The sequence below is a fragment of the Pleurodeles waltl genome, chromosome 2_2, assembly GCF_031143425.1.
Source record: "Pleurodeles waltl isolate 20211129_DDA chromosome 2_2, aPleWal1.hap1.20221129, whole genome shotgun sequence".
In the NCBI taxonomy this organism is placed as follows: Eukaryota; Metazoa; Chordata; class Amphibia; order Caudata; family Salamandridae; genus Pleurodeles; species Pleurodeles waltl.
Genome location: NC_090439.1, coordinates 731759681 through 731780847, shown reverse-complemented (window position 1 = coordinate 731780847; position 21167 = coordinate 731759681). Strand labels below are relative to the sequence as shown.

The 21167-nt window shown below is 42.5% G+C and overlaps 1 protein-coding gene across 2 annotated transcripts in view; it reads right to left on the bottom strand.

Annotated features, from left to right (window-relative positions):
* Positions 1-1577: 1577 nt before the first annotated feature.
* Positions 1578-21167, bottom strand: part of XKR9 (XK related 9) — a 240102-nt gene continuing 220512 nt past the window's right edge. For both annotated transcript variants that reach the window (XM_069220327.1, XM_069220328.1), the window contains one exon: positions 1578-3876. In XM_069220327.1, the coding sequence (XP_069076428.1) occupies positions 3233-3876 (644 nt within the window). In that variant the 3' untranslated portion in view covers positions 1578-3232. The remainder of the gene's footprint in view (positions 3877-21167) is intronic.

Here is a 21167-nt window from a genome sequence, read left to right as displayed (position 1 = left end):
ACAGCTGCCATAATTCTAGATGCAGTAAAAGCCTTTGACGCGTCAACTGGGATTTCATGTATGGAGCTTTAAAATGACATGGTTTTAGCCCTCATATTCTCAAATACATTTGCTTACTATACTCTGCACCCCCATCATTATTTTTGTTAATGATTAGCAGTCACAGTACTTTCCTTTGCATAGAAGCACCAGACAGGGTTGCCCATTATCTCTGCTTTTATTTATTTATTAGTTCTGGAACCCTTTTTGGAAACAATCTGCAGATCCCCTGCTTTTTCCGCTTATAAACACAATGACATTGAGGTTAAATTTACTGCTTATGGGAACAATATTGTGCTTTTTGAGTCAGATCGTCAAAATACAATTTCTGATTATTTTTATCTAATAAATGAATATTCAGTTTCTTTGGGATAAAAGCTCAACATATACAAATCAGAAGCTTTGCTACTGAATAAATATTGTTTTAATTAAATATTTAAAGACACTGGTTTTACCTGGAACTCTAAGAGTATCAAATGTATAGGCATTTTATATTCCGTTTCCATCAAATATACTATTAGAATTAATCTCAGTGAGGTTAAAGATAACATTTTAAATCTGTCAGAACATTAGACTCCTCTATATCTGTCATGGTGGGTAAGGCTAGCTACCATCAAAATGATGATGCTGCCAAATATTAATTTCTATTTATTTATGCTCCCTGTTTTACTCCTGTTTACATTCTTTAAATCTATCAATAGTTTATTGATACATTTTTTATGGAACACGCAAAAGCCATGTTATTTTGTTAGCAAACCTACAACAACACAAAGAAAATGGTGGGATCTTAAGAAGTATCACTTTGCTTTTACCCTTAAACAGATTTGGACTTCCCTCTCTCTTAACCCCTATCGTACACCTACTGTTTGGAGCCAAATGGAACACTCTCAAATCACACCTTTTTCGATTCTGTACATAGTTTACATATAACAACCTCCTAATCATTCCTCTCAATGATGCTCACTCACTCTGTTTCCTTGACCACCCTCCTTCTCACTCACACCAACTCCCCCAAGGAAGATTTTGAATATACTACTTTATGGCACAATAAAAACATAACATTAAATAACTGAATTCCCTCAAAAAAGGACTGGAGGCCCAAAGGGATTATATCCATAGGTCATATATTCTCCGATGGGGCCACTCTCAAATGTTATGATATTCAACAAAAGTTCAGAATTTCTTCTCACTGTGCCACCCAAAACGAACACCTCAAGGTGAATCCCCACTCTTATATTCCAACATACAAACCTCATTTTCTGTTCTTAATTTCTGCTCAGAACTAAGAGCATTTACAAAACTCTAAATAATGCCCCCACTGACAGGCCAAAGTCTACTGTTGAATTACAATGAAATAATTACCTTCACCAAGCTATCTCCCCCCATATCTGGAGAAATATATGCTCTAAGATTCATTCTACATCTCATTCGCCTAGTACAACGAAAACATTATGTTGTTTTTTTCAACAGTCCCATACTTCTCTTAATTATTTCCAACTCTCCAACAATAACACGTGCAGGTCATGTCTTCGGGGCAATAGTCACTTTCTACACATTTATTGAATGTCCTCATGTTAAAGCATATTGGTTACAAGTTTGGGATAAAATAAACAAAATTCTTCTCTACTGATATACCTTTTGATAACATACACTTTTTTGTTAGGGGGCTTAGTTTCCGTAAGGCACTCTCAAGTTACATATGGAAAATGTGTTGACTTTACTTATTGCAGTTGCATTGCAAATTATCACTCAGAATTGGAAGGATACCACCAAAATTCCATTTGTCGCCCGGTGGAAATGCTTTGTCACAACCATAGAATGCATTGAACTAAATCCAATACTACACATCTGATGATTAAAAGAGACGTGTTACTGTTGCCACTCACGTCCTACTTATCCAGACAAGATGTCATACCTTCATTTACCAATACTACTTTCAACCCCCCCATAGTTTTCTTACAGAATATTTGGCTGCTCTTGTTTATATTTGCATCTCTTAGAATGTATTAAGAATTTCCTCTTCTCTCGTCTCTTCCCTCTTCCTCTGTCCCCTTTCTTCTTCTTGTCACCTCAAACATTTTTAACATGCTATTTGTTTGAATCAGATTACTCTAGTACTATATAATATAAATACTGTACTGTGTGTTTATTATGTTTGTTACTTATTTTATGTTCAAATCCATTATCCTTTTGTTGTTTATGTAGTGCTTTTGCATACTTATTTTCCATTTACAATACTGTGTATTGCTGGAGTTTCTTCAATAAAGCACAATCAAACCTAAAAAAAGAACATTGTAATGGACATCGAAATGTTTAAATCCATCTTATTATATGTAACCTGATGAATAATGCAATGTTGTCGTTGTACTACGCATAAATAAACTGTGACCTGAGCATGTAAGTTCCGTGTATGCAGTCTGTTATATATAGCTGAGCATTAGCACTGAATTATGAGCCTGTAGGGTGTTTCTAACACTGCTTTCAATGAAATGCGTTGTGAGATTTGTATATATTTTGATTTCACAGCCCCGCTCATCAAACCAGGAATAATGAAGAGATAAAAAGACATTATATACTTTTTGATAAAGGGCAGCCTACGCAAAATTGTACAGTTTGTTTTAATTGCCTTTAATACGAATAGTGCCTTAGTCAATTTTCAGGGATCATTTGTTGAAAAATCCACTGTTTTGCAACAATTTGTCAATTACCATTTGGAGAAGGTATGCTCTTATTATCACTGGAGAGGGTAAGTCCTGACTGGCAGAGCACAAAAGTACTGTAATACTTAAGAGCATTAGGTCATTACGTAAAAATTTGCTGTAAATTTAAAAATGGGCACTTTTTTCAAAATGTTCTTAATAGAGAACTCCCCCTACAGCTCGGAGAGCACTTAAAACAACAAATGTGGGCTTGCAGGCTTCACCTGCTCAGTCTTATTCGAGGAAGGTATTTATACCCCACTAATGTATAAGTTCACAACCATAAATGCTCGCAGGAGGGCTTGATCCAATAAGGATAGCACCACCAATCGGTGAAGTGGACCACCCAAACAGAGACAGAGGGTGGTACCTTCCATACCAAAACAATTTGATTCCCAAACTTTTTACACATTAAGCATGATGTGGGGAAACAAATTCAATGTATGTTCAGTTAAATTAACAAGTATTAGACGCCATGCTGTACTGTTCTCTCTTTACAGCATGAGAAAGTTCTGCATCCTGTTGCTTCTGTCTTCCGATGGAGTGATTGGACCATCAGGCACGTCTGTACATTTTTCTTGTACCTTGTAAAGATTAGGATGAAAAACTCCATAGTAAAGAATCAGTGAAAGAATGCCTAGCCCCAGTGTCATAACTATAGTAACACTGACAGGAAGAAAAAAATCCTTCTTTGTGACAGAGGGGTCCCAATACCAGCACAAAGACAGTATACTTCCGGTCATAAAAACGCGAAAGACATAGTAAACAAAAATTGGGATTTTTGTCTTGTATCCTCTTACGTTGAAAAATGTAAACACAAGAATTACTCCAACAATAATTCGGTAGAGAACCTCCATGCGAGTAGATCGGCAAAATGACGTTCCCTGCTTCCAAGTCCACATGAAACTCAAAATCCAAAGAACTACAACAAGCAGTAGCAGAAAAAAGATATTTTGGAGACAGAAAAGAGCAATGCTCAGAGTCCATGACGTCAGCGTGAAGATTTTGTAGCAAAGAAATGTCAACATTGATGGGCCAACACGAATTTCTTTTTTGTCTGGTAAAGCTTTGCGCAAGGATATCTGGAAGTCGACAGTAGACCAGGCTGTGCTGCAGAGGCAGGCAACAAGGAACGCATCTAAAGAAGAGAGAAACAGGATTTAGTGGAGCATAAATGTTGCTAAAATAATGTACATCCAGGCTGCCATTCTGGTAATATCTAAGGGTCTTCTTCACAGACTTGAAGTACCTCAGAGGGAACTGAGGGTAGGAGAAAACAAAATAATTCTGCCTGCACATTTGCCACACAAGTTTGTCGTTTTGAGCCAAATCTTTTATTTGCAAATGAATACACGTGTATTTATTTAGCCTGAAACACTCTGCAATTGTTTGTGTAAAAAAAGAGAATAGGTCAAACCCTGTGAAATTCTGTCCTTTTTTGTGCTGCTCGGTCCTACATTGCTAACACTTCCCACAGTTCTGCAGTACATGTACTGCCAAAAGGCAATGAAGGGAAGGTGAGATGAGGTGAAGTGTTGTGTGGAGATGACAGGAAATGGGAGGAGAAGAGATGGGGTAAGGGGAAGGTGATGAGGGGAAAGGGAAAGGGAGAGGGAGACGGGGACGAACAACTTACGTTTGTGCATGTACTGGTATTTGGTAAGTAGGAGCTAAGGTAAAGAGATGTGCAGCCATGCGAGCAGATTAGAGAACAGTTTGAAATCATGCAGGTGAGGCCTTTTTTTCTGGGGCCTGGCCCGTCAAAGCAGTGCTGCTGGTGGGTGCAGTTAGTGACACTGGTTTCCATGGGCCTCACGAACTATTGCAATTCAACTGGCTAATGTTTTGTTTTATTGGACATGTACTTGTGCTGTGATGTCATAATGGCAATCATGTCATGGGGTTCTAGGCAGAATGTTGAGGGATGGTTAAAACGACAGTTGGAGGGTAGCCGAGGTATTGGCAGGACCTATTTGGTGTTGTTCCAGTTTCTAAGCCATTAAACCTATTTCTGGGCATCTTGAAGGTGCTTTGGTGTACTTATCGAGAACGCAGCGCTAGGAAATTGAAGATGAGTTGTGGAGCCTGTGGTAAGGCATGTCGGAGTCAACACCAACCCCTCGGACATTTCAAGAAGGTTGCTGTTCTCAACCACAGCTATCTACACTATGTACAGTGTGGAAACGTTTTACCTACTATTGAAGTTGGAGCACTGCGAGGCACGGATCTGCTCAGTGAGTAAAAGACAGCGAACCTCGTATTGTTGTGAGGATACGTGAGCGCTATCATGGGATCGGAGCAAGAGTGCTGTCACTGCCAAGGGAAGTGCCTGTCTGTGTACGTCATAAAGCTTGGACGGAGGAGCGTATGGCTGTGCAACGCATACTGTGACGTGATACATTGTTTATGTCTTTGATCTTCCTGTTACCGGCAATAAGAGCCAGCTCCAAATGAAGGATAGCAGCAGCAGCAAACGTGCAGTTCAAAGGGAACAAGCATGTTGTTTTCCTGAACTTGTGGTAGGTTCTTCAGAAACGTTCTGTACCACATGTACTGTCAGTGTGTATCCAGTGATGCAAAGATGCAAACATTATTGTGAAGGATTGGTTATCTATGGAAAAATTCACACGCCATCGCTTGCTGATGGTGTGTATTTGGTGATGCACACACCTGGTGACTGAAGTGAAAGAAGTGTGAAATTTTAGCGCATTTGGTGCTGCGCACACGATAAAAAGTAGTAATTGAGATGCACGTTTTTCAATCTCCTTAAGTCTATTGTGTGATGATCTGGAATAAAACTGCAGTTGGGTGCAATGTTATTTGAACTGAAATTAAACAAGGAGAAGTGTAGCATTTACGAGACAAACAGGTGTAGTACAATGGGATTGTTATTTTAGTTTTATCTAAGCATAGCATGTTTGGTAATTATATTGTAATTAAAATGACATCCGCAGGTATGATGTCACAACCGCCACAATTTTTGAGTGATATGGGTGAACCAACATTGCCGTGTGTAAGATGGAAAAAGCTTTTTGACTCTTATTTAATTGCAATTGGTGGAGAGAAGTTCTCTACTTCTAGAAAACAAGGTGTGTTACTACACAACCTTGGTGAGGTGGGTACAAATATATATGACAGTTTAGATGAAATTCCTGTGGGAAATGCGGAGAGGGAACCCAGAGATATTTATGAGATGTCAGTAAAAATGTTAGAACTGCATTTTAGAACCTAAACACTGCCTGGAAAGTATGCAGTTAGCATGGGCAGTGCAGTGGCCCCCAGGCACAGACCCATTGCGCATTTCACTGCCAGAATTTCAGCCAGAGAAATGTGTGACGGGTGCTACTGCACCCGCTGCACATCAACATTGCCGCCGGCTCTATTATGAGCCGGCTGCAATGTTGATGTGACTTTTCCGCTGGGTCAGTGGACGGAAACGGTGTTTCCGTCCACTGGCCCAGCGGAAATGTCAAAATAGGGAGCTACCAATACCGCCAGAACTGGCGGTATTGGGGCGCCCGCGGCTTTGGCGGTCTTTTTGCAAGACCGCCGAAGTCATAATGAGGGCCTTTGTGTTTTCAATTGCAGACAAAGTTATCTCTAAAGAGGTGTCATGTGAAAAAGGGGGTGTGAGATATTGATTAGAGGCAAGCTAGTAACAGTGTAGGCAGATTCGGGTTCCCCTTATACTTTTGTGGGTGATCGCAATTGGGGAAAAGTGCATGAAAGTGATTGAATGGAACTTATGAAGCCGGATATTCAACATTGGTTATGGTGGTAGTACCATTGATGTAATAGGGTATGTTCTCATGTAATTGACTCCAAATGAAGGAACATATGTGGGAAAATATATGTGGCAAAAAGAGGTGATTGTTTGTTAGGGTCGAGACACCAGAGAGATTTGGGTACAAATTCGCAATCTTAATGCATATGAACAAGTTATGTTGGTGAATTGTGAGCAAGGAAGTCCCTTCTCACGCAATCTACTTAGTACTTCAAACAATTTGACATCATGATCTTCTTCATTTTTATCAAACCAAAATATCACCCTGAAAAACTTTAATCTGAGTGATTCCTTCCAACACTTGCATCATCATTCTCTGAAAACACGCAGTGGCAGATGCAAGCCCGAACAGCATAATAATAAAATGATAATCTCCCAAAGGAGTAACGAAAGAGGTTAGGTGTCTCGATTCTCCACTCAATACTACTTGATGATAAGCAGCTGAGCGGTCCATTACATTAAACAGTGCTGCGCCTTCTAACCTAGAAAACTCTTGTGCAGTGTGGATGAAAGATTACTATAAGGAATAAAAGCATCAATTGTTCATCTATAAAGTAGAGCATACAATGCTTGGATGGTATAAGTGCCGTAGCTTAAGGTTCATCATTTGTTTTAAAAGTTGTCAACATTTTATTAATTGTTCTGCTTTCTATATTTATGGGGGAGGGGTGCGTTATGTTTTATTGGTCATGTGCTTGTGCCGTGATATCATAATTGCAATCATGACATGGGGTTCTAGGCAGAATTTTGAGGGAAGGTAAAAACGACAGTTAAAGGGTGGCTAAGGTACTGGCAGGACCTATTTGGTGCTCTTCCAGTTCCTAAGCCTTTAAACCTATTTCTGCTTTGGTGTATTTATCGAGAACACAGCAGATAACAAAGTTGTTGACTTTTCCACTTTGGTATACAAGGGTAGCAGGTCAAGACTTACCCCGTGGTTCTTCCGCTACCTCTAAAGAAGCTGTTGGATCACCTCAAGTTTAAAAAAGAAAGTCAGGTATCATTATTTTTAACTATTTGTAACCCTAACAAAATTAAGATAGGCATCAAAAAAGGATGCTGCAAAACAACACAGGGGGGAAGGGCATCCAAGAAAATTCAAATGTCTGCATAAGCTCAAAGAATAGGGAAAACTCTATTAATAAAATGGTATAAATATATTAACAAATATATCGAAGTTTCAAGAAGAGCACTGAGGGATGCATTAGAAGACTTGAAGTCTAAAGTCTATGGATAACTAGAACGCTGAGGAAGCAAAAGGGCTCTGTCGGCTTACCTACAACTAGCACTTTCAGTACCAAGGGAACCTGAAAGGGATATTCCTTCTGCAGGAAAAAAGACCCAAAATATGGGAAAAGTGCCAACAGGTAATCACATTGGGCTAGGTAAATTAAGTGCATGAAATACAATAGTGACCTCAAAGTGAGGACAGAAGTCGTAAACCAAGAAATATCTGTGAGAAAAGATGAAGCAGAAAAGGGCAAAAGGAAAGACCCCCAATATCTTTAGGCAAGCAAAGAACAGGCATCTTTTGGGAGGGGTATAAGAAAATGTAACTAGAGGACACTACAAATGTGTTTCGTTGGGTTGGAACAAAGAAGGAGTAACAAACGAGTATGCAGGTTGCAAATAAAGAATAACAGCAGCTTAAGGGCAAACAATCAGCAACATCACATGAAGTGATGAGGTTGCTGATTTACCTATTCTCCAAGAGAATGAAAAGAAAAGCAATTGTTGAAAGAATAACCATCTGCTTAGGATGAAATATATCAAGCAAGCCTAGAAACCCACAATACTTAAGGAAAGAGGCTGCCATGGACTATTATGGGAATAGGGCAGACAAAACTTCACCTAGGCCACAGAGCTTTTTAGCATAATTAAGCATAATTTTCCTACATAAAACGTGACCAACTGAGGCAATGGACATTAAATGCTAGCGATTGGACATGGCAACAGCTGTAACACATTGCAAGAAAAAGGGAAACGTAAAGCTGACAAATTAGCTGCATTGTTTAGGTCAGCAGTTCAGGCCAAAGTAATTTGAGCCCACAGGTCGAGGCAGTCTGTTTAAAATGTACGCCTCGAAGACAAAGATGCTTTGAAGTTAGTGTGGCTCCTGGAAGAAAGACTTGGAGAAGCTGAAGAAATTGAAGGCCTGGGCCATTCCAGTGACATGGTAGGCAGGTGAGAGAGGATGGACAAATAAGTCTCGACAGTGGTTGCTGTGAAACTAGTGTTAAAAAATAAAGAAGTGAGCGTACCCCTTTCCTCACAGGTAGATCACTTCAGTATTACTTTCTTCAACAAGTCTTTGATTAAAATAAAAGGGTCAACACACACTTGCAATGCTCAGTTAGACCCTCTTTGTCATGCAGTCTGTTAAAAGGACACTACGTGACGGGTTAACAGGAGAGACAATAAAATAATTTCCAAATCACTTAAGAAACCAGGTACCAATTTCATCTCAAATGAGTCATTTAGAAACTATGTAGAATTCTGGACCCTGATTCTCAGTAACCTCTTTACAGATATGGTGACACATCTAAACATGTAACATAATTGAAAAACAGAATGGTGGTGCCAGTCCATGAGAGAAGCCGACTCAATCTGAAAGCAAGTTATAGAGCTCTTATTCTTATCCATGCTGAGACAAGCATTGCCAGAAGGTGTTTGATAGTGAACACCCAAGACTGCAGTCGATACACCCGGAATTTGGAGGAAGCTGAAAGCAATCATCTTGAAATACCTTGGTGAAGAGCTACACAAAGGAACAGCAATTCAAATGATATACGAAACCAGGTGAAATTCCCCTAAAAAATATAAACATAAACTTAGGCAGTGAACAGAGTTGCCTCCTCACCTCAGTATTCTTCAATTTGTACCTCAATGACTGCGCCGCAAAAATACAGGTAGTGTAAGTAGAAGCTATTAGTATAGGAAATACTCCAATGCCATAAGTGTCTAGAGATGATTTGGTACTTTCAGGCAGGCAAGGCAGAGATATGCAACAACTACTTGATGGTGTGACCAAATACTGCATGAGAAACAAAACTGCCATAAACAATATAATATAGATAATGGTATGGAGCTCCCATTACAATTGCCAGCCTATGGGAACATCTTGCTGGAAAGCTTTCGGTGAGGCTTTCAGTCTTATCAGTGTGACCCCACACTCTAGAAATAACTGGAAACACTAGGTGAAACAAGCACTGGCAAAGCCAATAGGTTTCACATATGCGAAACCTATTCGATCTGGCGATGTCTTTTTGTTCATGTTGCAAAGCACTTGAGCTGCTGTGCAACATAACTTAAAGGAAAAAGGGAAGAACCACGCTAAGACACGGCCAGCATTAACCGTGTCAGCACATTTTTTTTTTACTTTTAAACCATTTAGCACAGCAGTTCAACCTTTGGGCAACATGTAGAAAACATTACCAAGCCAAAAGGTTTCATGTAAGTCAAACCTACTGGCTTTGCTAATGTTATTATTATTATTTTTTTTTAATTACAAGCACAAGCCCCTGCAAGTGAAACCTAAAAATACCACTGTGTCAGATTTTAGACGTGCATGCACAATAGAGCGTGTGTGACTACATAATGATGCCCCTGTGTCGTCACGCCTTTTTCCAGATATATGTTAAAAAATGAATAATAATAAAATAACTTATTCACAAAATTGTAAGGGAGTAATTTGGTAACAAAAATAATCTACTGTATTGTGTGGTCTACCTGCCCTTCTGAGTGAGGCCTATACAGGATTTTGGAGTGAATGTGGCGTAAGGACCAGAGCTGCCGACTTTGGAGCTGGGGAATGAGGTTCTAGTCTCCGCATCAGCTCAACATCATGTGATTCCGGGCAAATCACTTTATCTCCACGTGACTGCCAAAAGTGAATGTGTAATGTTTACTGGCGCTCATGTCAAGTGCTCCAATACCTTCGGTCGACTTCACGCTATATAAAACTGCAAAAAAAATCTAAAATACTCATCATCCTGCCCATTGTCCAGCAGTGACGACTGAAGCTTATCACAACTACTCACACACTGTTTTACACAGCTGTGATGTTAAGCGAAGAAGGTGTGCAGAATGGTGTACTGTTCATTTTGACGATATTAATGAAGCTTTCCGAATATGAACGCCATTGCCATATTGTGGAAGTGGTTTTCACTTGCGTTGTGAAATGGAGCCAGAGTCTAACATCCGCTGCAGCATGGGATGGATTTGCTCCATGGAGGCGGACATGTCAGAGTCAGGAAGATAACATTAGTCCAGGGCCCGACCAAGAGTCTGTATGCTTTGATCACTATTGGGATCCTCTATCTGCCTCTTATTAAAATGGCATTCCTTGTGACTCAGTTAGGCCCTGGGCTAGTGGGGAATGCGCAAAATGGATGTATCCTCACCAGAGAACTTGATGTGTGTTTAGCAGTTAGGTGTTGAAGGGTTGCTGGGCTGTAAGCTTTCTGCCAGACATGGAGACCATTCAGTCCCAGACACCAGGTACCCCTGTAGTCAAGAAACTTTACATTTCACTATGTATCTCCCACCCCAGTGTAAAGCTTCCTATTATGCAGTGCATCCACTGATTTCTGACCACTTCCCATGTGTGCCAATTTAATTAAATCCCAATAAAAGAAAATTGTCATTGTCTTGTGTCCCAGAGTGTTGAGCTGGTAGTTTAATTAGCTGCTTTACAGGACTATCTTGCATTGAAGGAAGCCTATAGTGCAAAAGTCAGTGTACACAGGATCCTTTGAGGATGTCACATTCAGGGTCTGGAGGGGCAATAAGAAAGGTTGGGATGCATATGCGCCATGGAGGTGGACATGTCAGAGTCAGGAAGATAACATTAGTCTAGGGCCCGTCCAATTGTCCGTACCACTTTGATCACTACTGAGACTTCTCTATCTGCCAGTTATTAAAATGGCATCCCATGTGACTTAGTTACACCTCCGGCGCAGTGAAGAATGCACAGAACGGATGTATCCTCACCGGAGAACTTGATGTGTGTTTAGCATTCAGGAGTGCTAGGGGCGCTGGGCTGTAAGCTTTCTGCCAGATATCGGCATGGAAACCACTGAGTCCCAGACACCAGATACCCCTGTAGTCAAGAAAGGTTACATTTCACTATTAAACTCCCACCTCAATAGAAAGCTTCCCTTTATGCAGTGCAGCCATTGATTCCTGGCCACTTCCTATCTATGCCAATTTAAATAAACCCCAATAAAACATTTTTTGTGTCCCAGCGAGTTGAGCTGGTATTTTAATTAGCTGCTTTACAGGACTATCTTGCAATGAAGGAAGCTTATAGTGCAAAAGTCAGTGTTCACAGGATCCTTTGAGAACGTCACACTCAGGGTATGGAAGGGCAGTAAGAAAGCACCTTGGTTCAACAACCACACAGACCTGTGAAACATTTTGGGTGATGTAAAAAAAAGTATAGCAAAAAGCAATAGAAGTGGAAGATCCTGTGAAAAGAGCAAGGTGAGTCAGAGGGCAAGTGGAGAGGGAGAGAATCAGCTGTTTAGTACAAAAGTTGCACTATACAAACACATGCACTTGTATGAAATGCAGGGATAAAAGTTTAAAAAAAAAATATATCTCGGAAGCACGCGGCCAGTGGAATGACACTGGCTGCCAACCACTGGCTGCCAGCTGGAAACTGTACTTGGTCCAGGCTCCAAGGAACAGCTGAAGAAAATGGAAGTGAACCTTGTAGACATGACCCGGATAGTGTTGACCAATGAGAAGCCAGAAAATGTGAGTGACCAGGAAGCCTATAAATGGTAAGTAGGGGGCGGGTTCTAAGCCCCTTGTAAGAGTTTTTTTAATCTATATATACAAAAGACTTTGCAAGCACAGTGCACAAGCAATGTGTAGGCAAATCCTAAAAAAAGGAGCTTGGAAGGAGGATAATCAAGCAAGAGCAATTGCAAGATTTTTCAAGTAAAATGGCCACAAAACATTTGCTACCTCTGCCAGCTTCTTTAAACTAAAGATGGCACGCAGCGCCACCCAACACCAGCAACCCCAACACCGCCTCCCTCAACCTCAAGCAATGGCGCGACGACTGCACCAACACCCTCGCTCCACTCAGAAAAACCACTAACACCCGCACCAGCAAGAAAGCCCCCTGGTTCACTGCAGACATTCAGGCCTCCAAGCGGGAATGCCAGAAAGCCGAGAAGATCTGGTGCCAAGAACAAACAGAAAGCAACCATGCCGCTCTCAAATCCACCATACGCAAACATCACCAGCTCATGCGGACCACCAAAAGATCTTTCTACAAAGAACAAATTGACAACAACACACACAACGGCAAGGAGCTCTTCAGCATCATCAAGGAACTCACCAACCCCAAGTCCTGCTCAGCCGACCCCCCTCTCTCGCAAGACCTCTGCGACTCCCTCGCCACCTTTTTTCACTGCAAGATCACAGACATCCATGGAAGTTTCACACCACCGCCCACCCACCACCTCCACTGCCAACGCCGACCCCAACGCACCCATCCGTACCAACATCCTGAGTGCCTGGACCCACACCAACGATGAAGAAACTACCAGGACCATGAGCAGCATCCACTCCGGATCACCCACCAACCCCTGCACCCACCACATCTTCAATAAAGTCAGCCAAATCATCGGCCCCCAGCTCCGGACCATCATCAACAGCTCCTTCAAGCCTGCCATCTTCCCGGAGAGCTGGAAACATGCCGAAGTCAACTCCCTGCTCAAAAAGCCCAAAGCCGACCCCGAAGACCTCAAAAACTACCGGCCTATCTCCCTACTCCCCTTCCCTGCGAAGGTCATCGAGAAGATAGTCAACAGCCAACTATGTCGCTTCCTGGAGGACAACAACCTACCCGACATCTTCCGGTCTGGCTTCCGCAAGAACCACAGCACCGAGACCGCCCTTATCGCTGCCACCGACAACATCAGGAGTAGGCTCGACAAAGGTGAAACCGTTGCCCTCATCCTCCTTGACCTTTCCGCAGCCTTCGACACCGTCTGTCACCACACACTCCGCACACGCCTCCACGACGCTGGAATCCACCAAGGAACCCTGAACTGGCTCAGATCCTTCCTCTCTGGCAGAACCCAAAGAGTCCGCCTCCCACCGTTCCTGTCAAAAGCCACCAAGACCATCCGCGGAGTCCCCCAGGGATCCTCACTCAGCACCACCCTGTTCAATGTCTACATGGAACAGCTCGCCAACATCGTCCGATCCCACGGCCTCAACATCGTCTCCTATGCAGACGACACTCAGCTGATCTTCTCTCTCATGAAGGACCCCGCAACCGCCAAGACCAATCTCCATACCAGACTTCACGCCATAGCCAACTGGAGAAGACCGTGATCATCATCTTCGGCTCCAACAAAGCAGCATGGGACGACTCTTGGTGGCCTGCCACTCTGGGAGCCGCCCCAATGCCCACCACCCACGAATGCAATGTCGGCTTCATACTGGACTCATCGCTCACTATGACCCAGCAAGTCAACGCCATCTCATCCTCATGCTTTAACACCCTTTGCATGCTTCGCAAGACCTTCAGATGGATCCCCATTGAAACCAGAAGAATGGTCACCCACCCTCTCATCAGCAGCAGACTGGACTATGGTAACGCACTATACGCAGGAACAACGGCCAAGCTCCTGAGAAAACGTCAGCGTATCCAGAACGCCTCAGCACAACTCATCCTCAACCTCCCTCGCCACAAACACATCTCAGCCCATCTCAGAGACCTCCACTGGCTTCCCGTCAACAAAAGGATCATCTTTAAACTTCTGATCCATGCTCACAAGGCTCTCCACGACGCCGGACCTACCTACATCAACGAGCGTCTCAACTTCTACATCCCAACACGCCACCTCCGCTCCGCCAACCTCGCCCTTGCCACCGTCCCCTGAGTCCACCGTACCACAGACGGCGGCAGATCCTTCTCCCACCTTGCCGCCAAAACCAGGAACTCCCTCCGCGTCAACCTACGTCTGACCCAGGACCTCTTGACCTTCAGGAAGCACCTCAAGACCTGGCTCTTTGAGCAGTAGCACCCCCCGCCCCCACCGCCTTGAGACCCTACCGGGTGAGTAGCACGTTTAACAAATTACTGATTGATTGATTGATTGATGGGCTCAATTTTATTATGAATCCAGAAAGTTAGGGTTACAAAGACAGATTTCTGAAAAAAGTCTCTACGTCTTCCGAGTGCAATTAAAGAGGGCTATGCCGTCACTCTCAGTGCTCTGCTGGGAAAGAAACCCAAACTACACTAACCAATGAATTGCTGCCCCAGAAGAATGACCTGGTAGACAAATGCTGCAAAGAATTGATTATTTGAAAAACAAAGAGTCGCTTTAGTGACACAGCTGATATAGCAGACATTTTAGTAGTGTCACATATGTCACAGTGATCATCTATATGTGACAATCTATGCATTAATTATTAATAGTTTAGTTGTAAAGTGGTACACTGAAAGCCATATTAATGAGAATTGACTGTAGGTCATTAGTTGAAAAAAATGTGGTATATCCTTGTAAATTTATGTTTAACAGATTAATGAATTTCCAAGTTATAGTTTATCATGTCAATTAACAGTTTGCTTTAAAACAATAATAGTTTATGAAAAATATATTTTAAAAGTAACATGCAAATGTAAAATAATGTAGATGTGCATTATAGTTACAAAATGGGTTAACAGCGTTATTTCATTTAAATCTGCTGTGACATGAACACTCCTGGAGCTTATTAGAGTTAGATTTATAATTTTGAATGTTAAATGCATTTTATTCACATTAAATGAATGTGCCATTTTAATTAACTTTGTTAAGTGAAGCCTGCAAGGCCCTGTTTCCTGATTGTGCAGAAATGTTTAGTCATTCTTGCTAATGTGTATTTTTCTTTCAGACATTGTTCTCATGAGAATGTTAGATTGGTAATGGATGCTTCATTGTTTCACACATAGTGAGCTTGGGAACCCAACCCTTCGCACAGTGCTTTCAGGATCTGTGAAACTGAAAATGTATACATCTGTTTCAACTCGTACAGATGAGCCAAGATGGAGTGTCATCTAAAACGCTGGTGAAGAGAACTTTCGGCGATGTTGCAGACTGTGATGCATAATCGATTTCCACTGAATGTTTTCAATTTCTTTGTCATGTGGAGTGATGGATGGACGAATCATCATGCCCTATGAACCTTTATATATTGTTTCCCAGTTGGATGTGCAGCATTCTTTCACCCTTGATTTTTGGGAGTCCCTCTCCATACCCATTGCAGCTGTCTGATCCATCCTATCCTCCTTGCTGAACCCTTGGACTCTGAGAGGCATAGCACTCTCTACCCTTGAGCTCCTTTGAAATGTTTAGCTGAAACTTAGAGATTTGTTTTCCCTCACACAAAGAAGACTTTTGATCAAGCTTCTGAAATGCTGACACCCTCCCTTTATCTTTTTACCTACTTTTTGCCCACCTTAGTTAGTTACTTGTTTCCCCAGATTTCCTTTTTCCAAATTATTTTTGTCCTTTTTGCCTTTTTTCCCACATGTGCTTGACCCAGCACACCAATGATATGGATTTATCATTTGTAGGGTTATTCCTTGTTCAGGTCATTACATTTTAGGATTTAACAACTAAGGCCCACATTTAAGAGAGCCTAACACCACTTTCGTGTCACCTTGGTGTCATGTTTTTTAAGGTGGCCTTTTCCCTGCGCCAAATATACAAAGTAGCACAATGCATGCCATGCGAAATGTATTCAAAATGGGCGTTCCCCCGTTGGTGATGGGCGAAAAAAAGGCGTAAAGAAATGTAAGAGTTTTCTTTGTGTCATTTTTTTCTGCACTTTTAACGCTTGCTCGGAGCAGGCGTTAAAAGGGGGCACACCATTGTTTACAATGGTCACCTATGTCCTGTTCAGGGTTATGCCAAAATTGTGGCACTAATCCTGAACAGTATATCAATAGATTCATAAATGTTGACTCTATTGCCCCCTACCCAGCTCCATGATGTGCCCTATTCTAGACACATGGTGGTGGTAGGGGGACGCTAAGGGGCACCACTTTCCTTAAATCTGCCCCCAAATGTTTAACAGACTTAGACAATGTTTGTTACTCCCTTTTCACATTTTCTTATTGCTTTTGTGTGTAGGGTTAATTGAATGTCTTGATGATAGTTCATTTGAACTTCTTTAGAAGGTTTGGACAGCTTATAATGATTCCTTATTTTTATAGTCTTGTTCTGAGAATCATTCATTCTATTTTGAGCCTTAATCTGTAATAAACACACTTGGACTTTTTCCGACTGGAGGTTTCCTTGTGTGGCCACATTGGTCATGCTGTCAATCTAACTTGATTGATTGTGAAATTGGTGCCTCTATCCCCACACCCTTGTGCTGGGTGAAAAGATCTATCAACCTCATCTGAAGCAGAATCCTGAGAAGGGATCAGCTACACTGCACTGTCATAAATGGCAATGCTGATAGGTTCCAGTCTAGGGGTTCCTCTGAGATTGAAGGCCCAGACCCAACCAGCCTTTTTAAATATTTTTTCCAGGGCTGTTTTTAACTCCCAGCATTGCCCTGAATGCTAACAGACCTTTCCAAAAAGTGGGTCCTGGTGGCAAAATGCACACTCCTGCAGCAACAAAAGTAAAAATTATTAGAAAAGAGGTTCCATTCTCTTTAGAGAGATATGAAGAGAAGTATAATGGGGACGAAAAAGAATATCCCATGAACAGCGGTATACAGGGAGACGTGCATGTACTATAGTTCTTGTAACTTAATCTTCTAAGATCTTAAAATCATAAGAAAAAGTCTCATCTGATACTTAATAAAAATATCCAACAGAAGGTCCAATAGAAAACAAAATGCTGCAGCATCTATTTAAGGAAGGCCCTGTCCAGGGCTAACAAGGAAACAAATGGGGCCCAACCTGAATGTGTTAATCAAAGGGATAACAAGACTGGAATAATGGTCAGGAGGAATAACCCCCATTAATCAGACAGATAAACTGAAGGACTCTAAAAGCAGAAGTTGTAGGCAAACATATCTCAATGTAATACCAAATTGAAGAAAGGATGCAAATAAACTCAACGAGAAGGACGGAAAGAATGTGCTTATAATTCTGCATTACTCTAGAGTGGAGTCAAGGGGGACACTCCCTTGCAACAAAAATGTCTAGTTCCCAATGAACTAGCAACATGTCTGCACATGTGGCAAGTGGCAGAAAAATTAGCCTCATGAAATTACTGCAGCTTTCCTGTGCTCAATTCCCTTTTCTTACAATTCTCCTCACTCGATGCACTTTCACCCTGCACCCCACTTCCCAACACATGGTTCACATGGGCCCTAATAAATTTAGTGGGTTTGGGATTACAACTTTAAGGCACTGGCTGCACGATGTGCAACACATGCCAAATTGGAAATGTAATCCTGTCTTTTTTTCCTTATTTTTGTAAACAGAAAGGTGTGAAGAAACATAGGCAAATGCAAATAAAAATAAAAATGATTCACAAAGGTAACTTAGGGTCTGAGTTATAGTTTGGCAGATGGGTCACTCTGTCACAAACGTGATGGATATCCTGTCCGCCGTATTATGATTTCCATAGGATATCATGGAATCGTAATACGACAGACGGGATATCCGTCACATTTGTGACAAAGTAACCCCATCCGCCAAACTTTAATTCAGGCCCATACACTTTTAAGTAAGCATACACTTTTTGGTATTCACAAACTCTGTGTGTAAGTTACTGCCAGAAAATAAAAAAACAGCAGTAAGTTCAGTACTAGACATGGCCAACCACTGGTACTGCAACACCATTTCCATAGAAAATAATTGAGGTATGGACTTAAAATAAAACCCAACAGGAAATAATGTTAAATTGCATTTATTATTTAAAATACTTAAAATATAAATTAATATATTAATGCTGAACATATAGAAAGACATATGAATTATTTAATTAAACAATATTAAAATAACCTATTTTGAATATTAAAAATAATGTTACAATAAATTGTATTCAAAATAATTACTTTGAGCCCGATTCACAAAGGTAAACCTAGACTTTTGGATCTACGCCCGAGTGCGGACCAAAAGATAGTACTTGTAAAGGCCCTTTGTGAATTCCCAAAGTCGTAAACTTAGATTTTTGGTCTAAGTTTAAACCAAAAATCTAAGTTTACCGTTGCAAATTGAGCCCATTACTTTAAAAAAAAATTCTATATCTTATTCTGAATAATCATTTAAGCACATTAAAAATATTTGTTCTTATTTTTTAATTCAAACTGCAGAAAAATCATTTTAATGTAATTTAATATTTCAATTAAATAAAGTTTTAAATCGGAATTATTTTTTTAGTGCTGGAGCATTTTATTTTGTTCTACATTTAAAGTAAAAATATACAATTAATTTTCATCAATATTTAACATAAAATATTTGTAATATTCATTTTTGAGTTAAGTACACTTTCAATATTTCTCTATACTTTAGCACGCAGAGATAGCCGCCCTGTGGGGGCGTGACCTAGCAGGCAATATTGAGGGATGCCCCCTAATGATGCTCTGCGCTCTTCACCCCACCACCACCACATTATCCAGTTTGGGGCCCGCCATCGAAGGCTGAAAACCCAGGACACCTTTGCAGAACCTTGCTGCTACCGGCTCACGGCATTCTAGCCCTGATGCACTCCTGAGGAGGGCGTAGATACTCCTCTGATCCGTTGGCTAACCCGTTCCCATCTTGGCAGCCCACTGACCTTCACCCTGCATTGGTCGCACTTAGCCAGAGGCAGGTTGGGACTGGAGCAGGCGGCTGGGGAGTCACGTGTTGAGTGGCGCACAACTCCAGCCCAGCATCTGGGCCCTGAGTGGATGTGGAGGGCCGTGGCCAGCCTGAAATACACTGGAAGTGGCTTCTTCAACCAGTGCACAACGGACCGCAGGCCTCTGGTCCCCAGGGCCTGCGGCGACAACAGTGGCAGTGCAGAGGGGTAGGGGTGCCGCCTGTGGGCCAGCGGTGAGACTCCACCTGTGCAGAGCATTAGCACTACCGGGGAAGAGCCCCGAGGGATTTGTATGTTGCTTAGATCTACCTGGGGCCTACAAGACCAAAGCTTGAGCATCATGCGGCCCGTGCCCTGGGGACAACATCGCTCCGATACTGCAAGCTTGTGAGGATCCACCTGCCTACTCCCCCCTCCTTACCTGTTGGACCACGACAGGCAGGTGTGCCAACCGACATATTGGGAGACAGGACCGCGCTCGTGCCGGCCTGGTGGGCCCACTGACCCGCAGTCCCCAATGAATTTGTACTGCGCCGCGGGGGCCCCCTTCCCTCCTTTACTCCATAACTTCCACCACCATCCTGGGGAGAGAGGGACCCTCCCACAAAACAGACAACTCAACAATGCCTGGGGGACGAGATGCAGAAGATGAGGACAGACCTACCTAGTTTCGCGGTGGGGCCTGGGATCCACCAGCACTGCCTTTAACAACCTGACTTGCACTCCTGCCATTGCTTCAGCCCTGCCTTTCACCTGTAGCCAGGCACCCCTTGAGGAGCCCCTCCACCCCCCACAGTTCATCTGCACAGTTCATCTGCAATCCGCTGACCACTGAAAGTGGATCTTGGATGCACCCCCTGCCCAATGAAAGTGGATCCTGGAGGCAATTTCTAACATCCTCTACCACTGGACATAGGGGTGGACTGAGACTGGCTGGGAGGTGCCCCTCTGGTCCCTGGACAGCATGCGAGCAACATTAATACCCACGGTGGCGGACTAGCATAGGGAGTCTACCCGGATCCCACTAGACTCATGCTACCTGCTGCGTGGCAGTGGAATGGCAGGAGCTACAGGGGTCTTGGTGTTCATATCGGGACATGGCAGATTGACGTGGCAGACCACCACAGATTGACGTGGCAAACTGCCACCACAGCACTGCTTGCCTCCCTGACTTCATAGATCATCTCTAGACCCTTCTACACCACTATCATGGTGAGGCAAGGCGCACCTCTTGGGGACTAGCAAGACCCATTTTTCAATTTTTTTGTGACCCTAAAGACACCTGGGAATGGCTCTTCCTGTCTCCCAATGCTGGTGGAGGTGAAGAAACAACATGCTTCCCTCTTGGAGCGATTGTGCTGCTTTAATTTCACCAAGTATACGGCTAAAACATACATGGAAGGCAATAAATCAGGCCGTTTCCTTGCCTATTGATTTGTCAGGAACAGAGGGAAACCCCCATCCTTGAGCTTTGCTCCCCCTCAGGAGTATTGCTTCATGCTTAAAGCGATATTCTCTCGGCCTTTTACAACTACTATTCCAGCATGGACAAAATAATGGACAACACCAGGGAATGGTGCTACTGCCGCATTCCTGGACTGCCTCAACAGCCCCTCTATTGACACACCCACTCAGAATGAGTTGGATGATATCATAATGCCCGCAGATGTCAAACAGGCAATCCAGGACCTAGCCAGGAATATAACCCCAGACCTGGCCTGTCTCCCCATAGAACATTACAATAGGTTTGTTGAAATTCTCGCACCCTGTCTTTCTGCCATGTACAACAAGGCCCTCCAACTGGACGAGCTGCCCTCCTCATTGAGGGAGTCTGTGTCGGTCTCTCTCCCCAAGATCCAATGA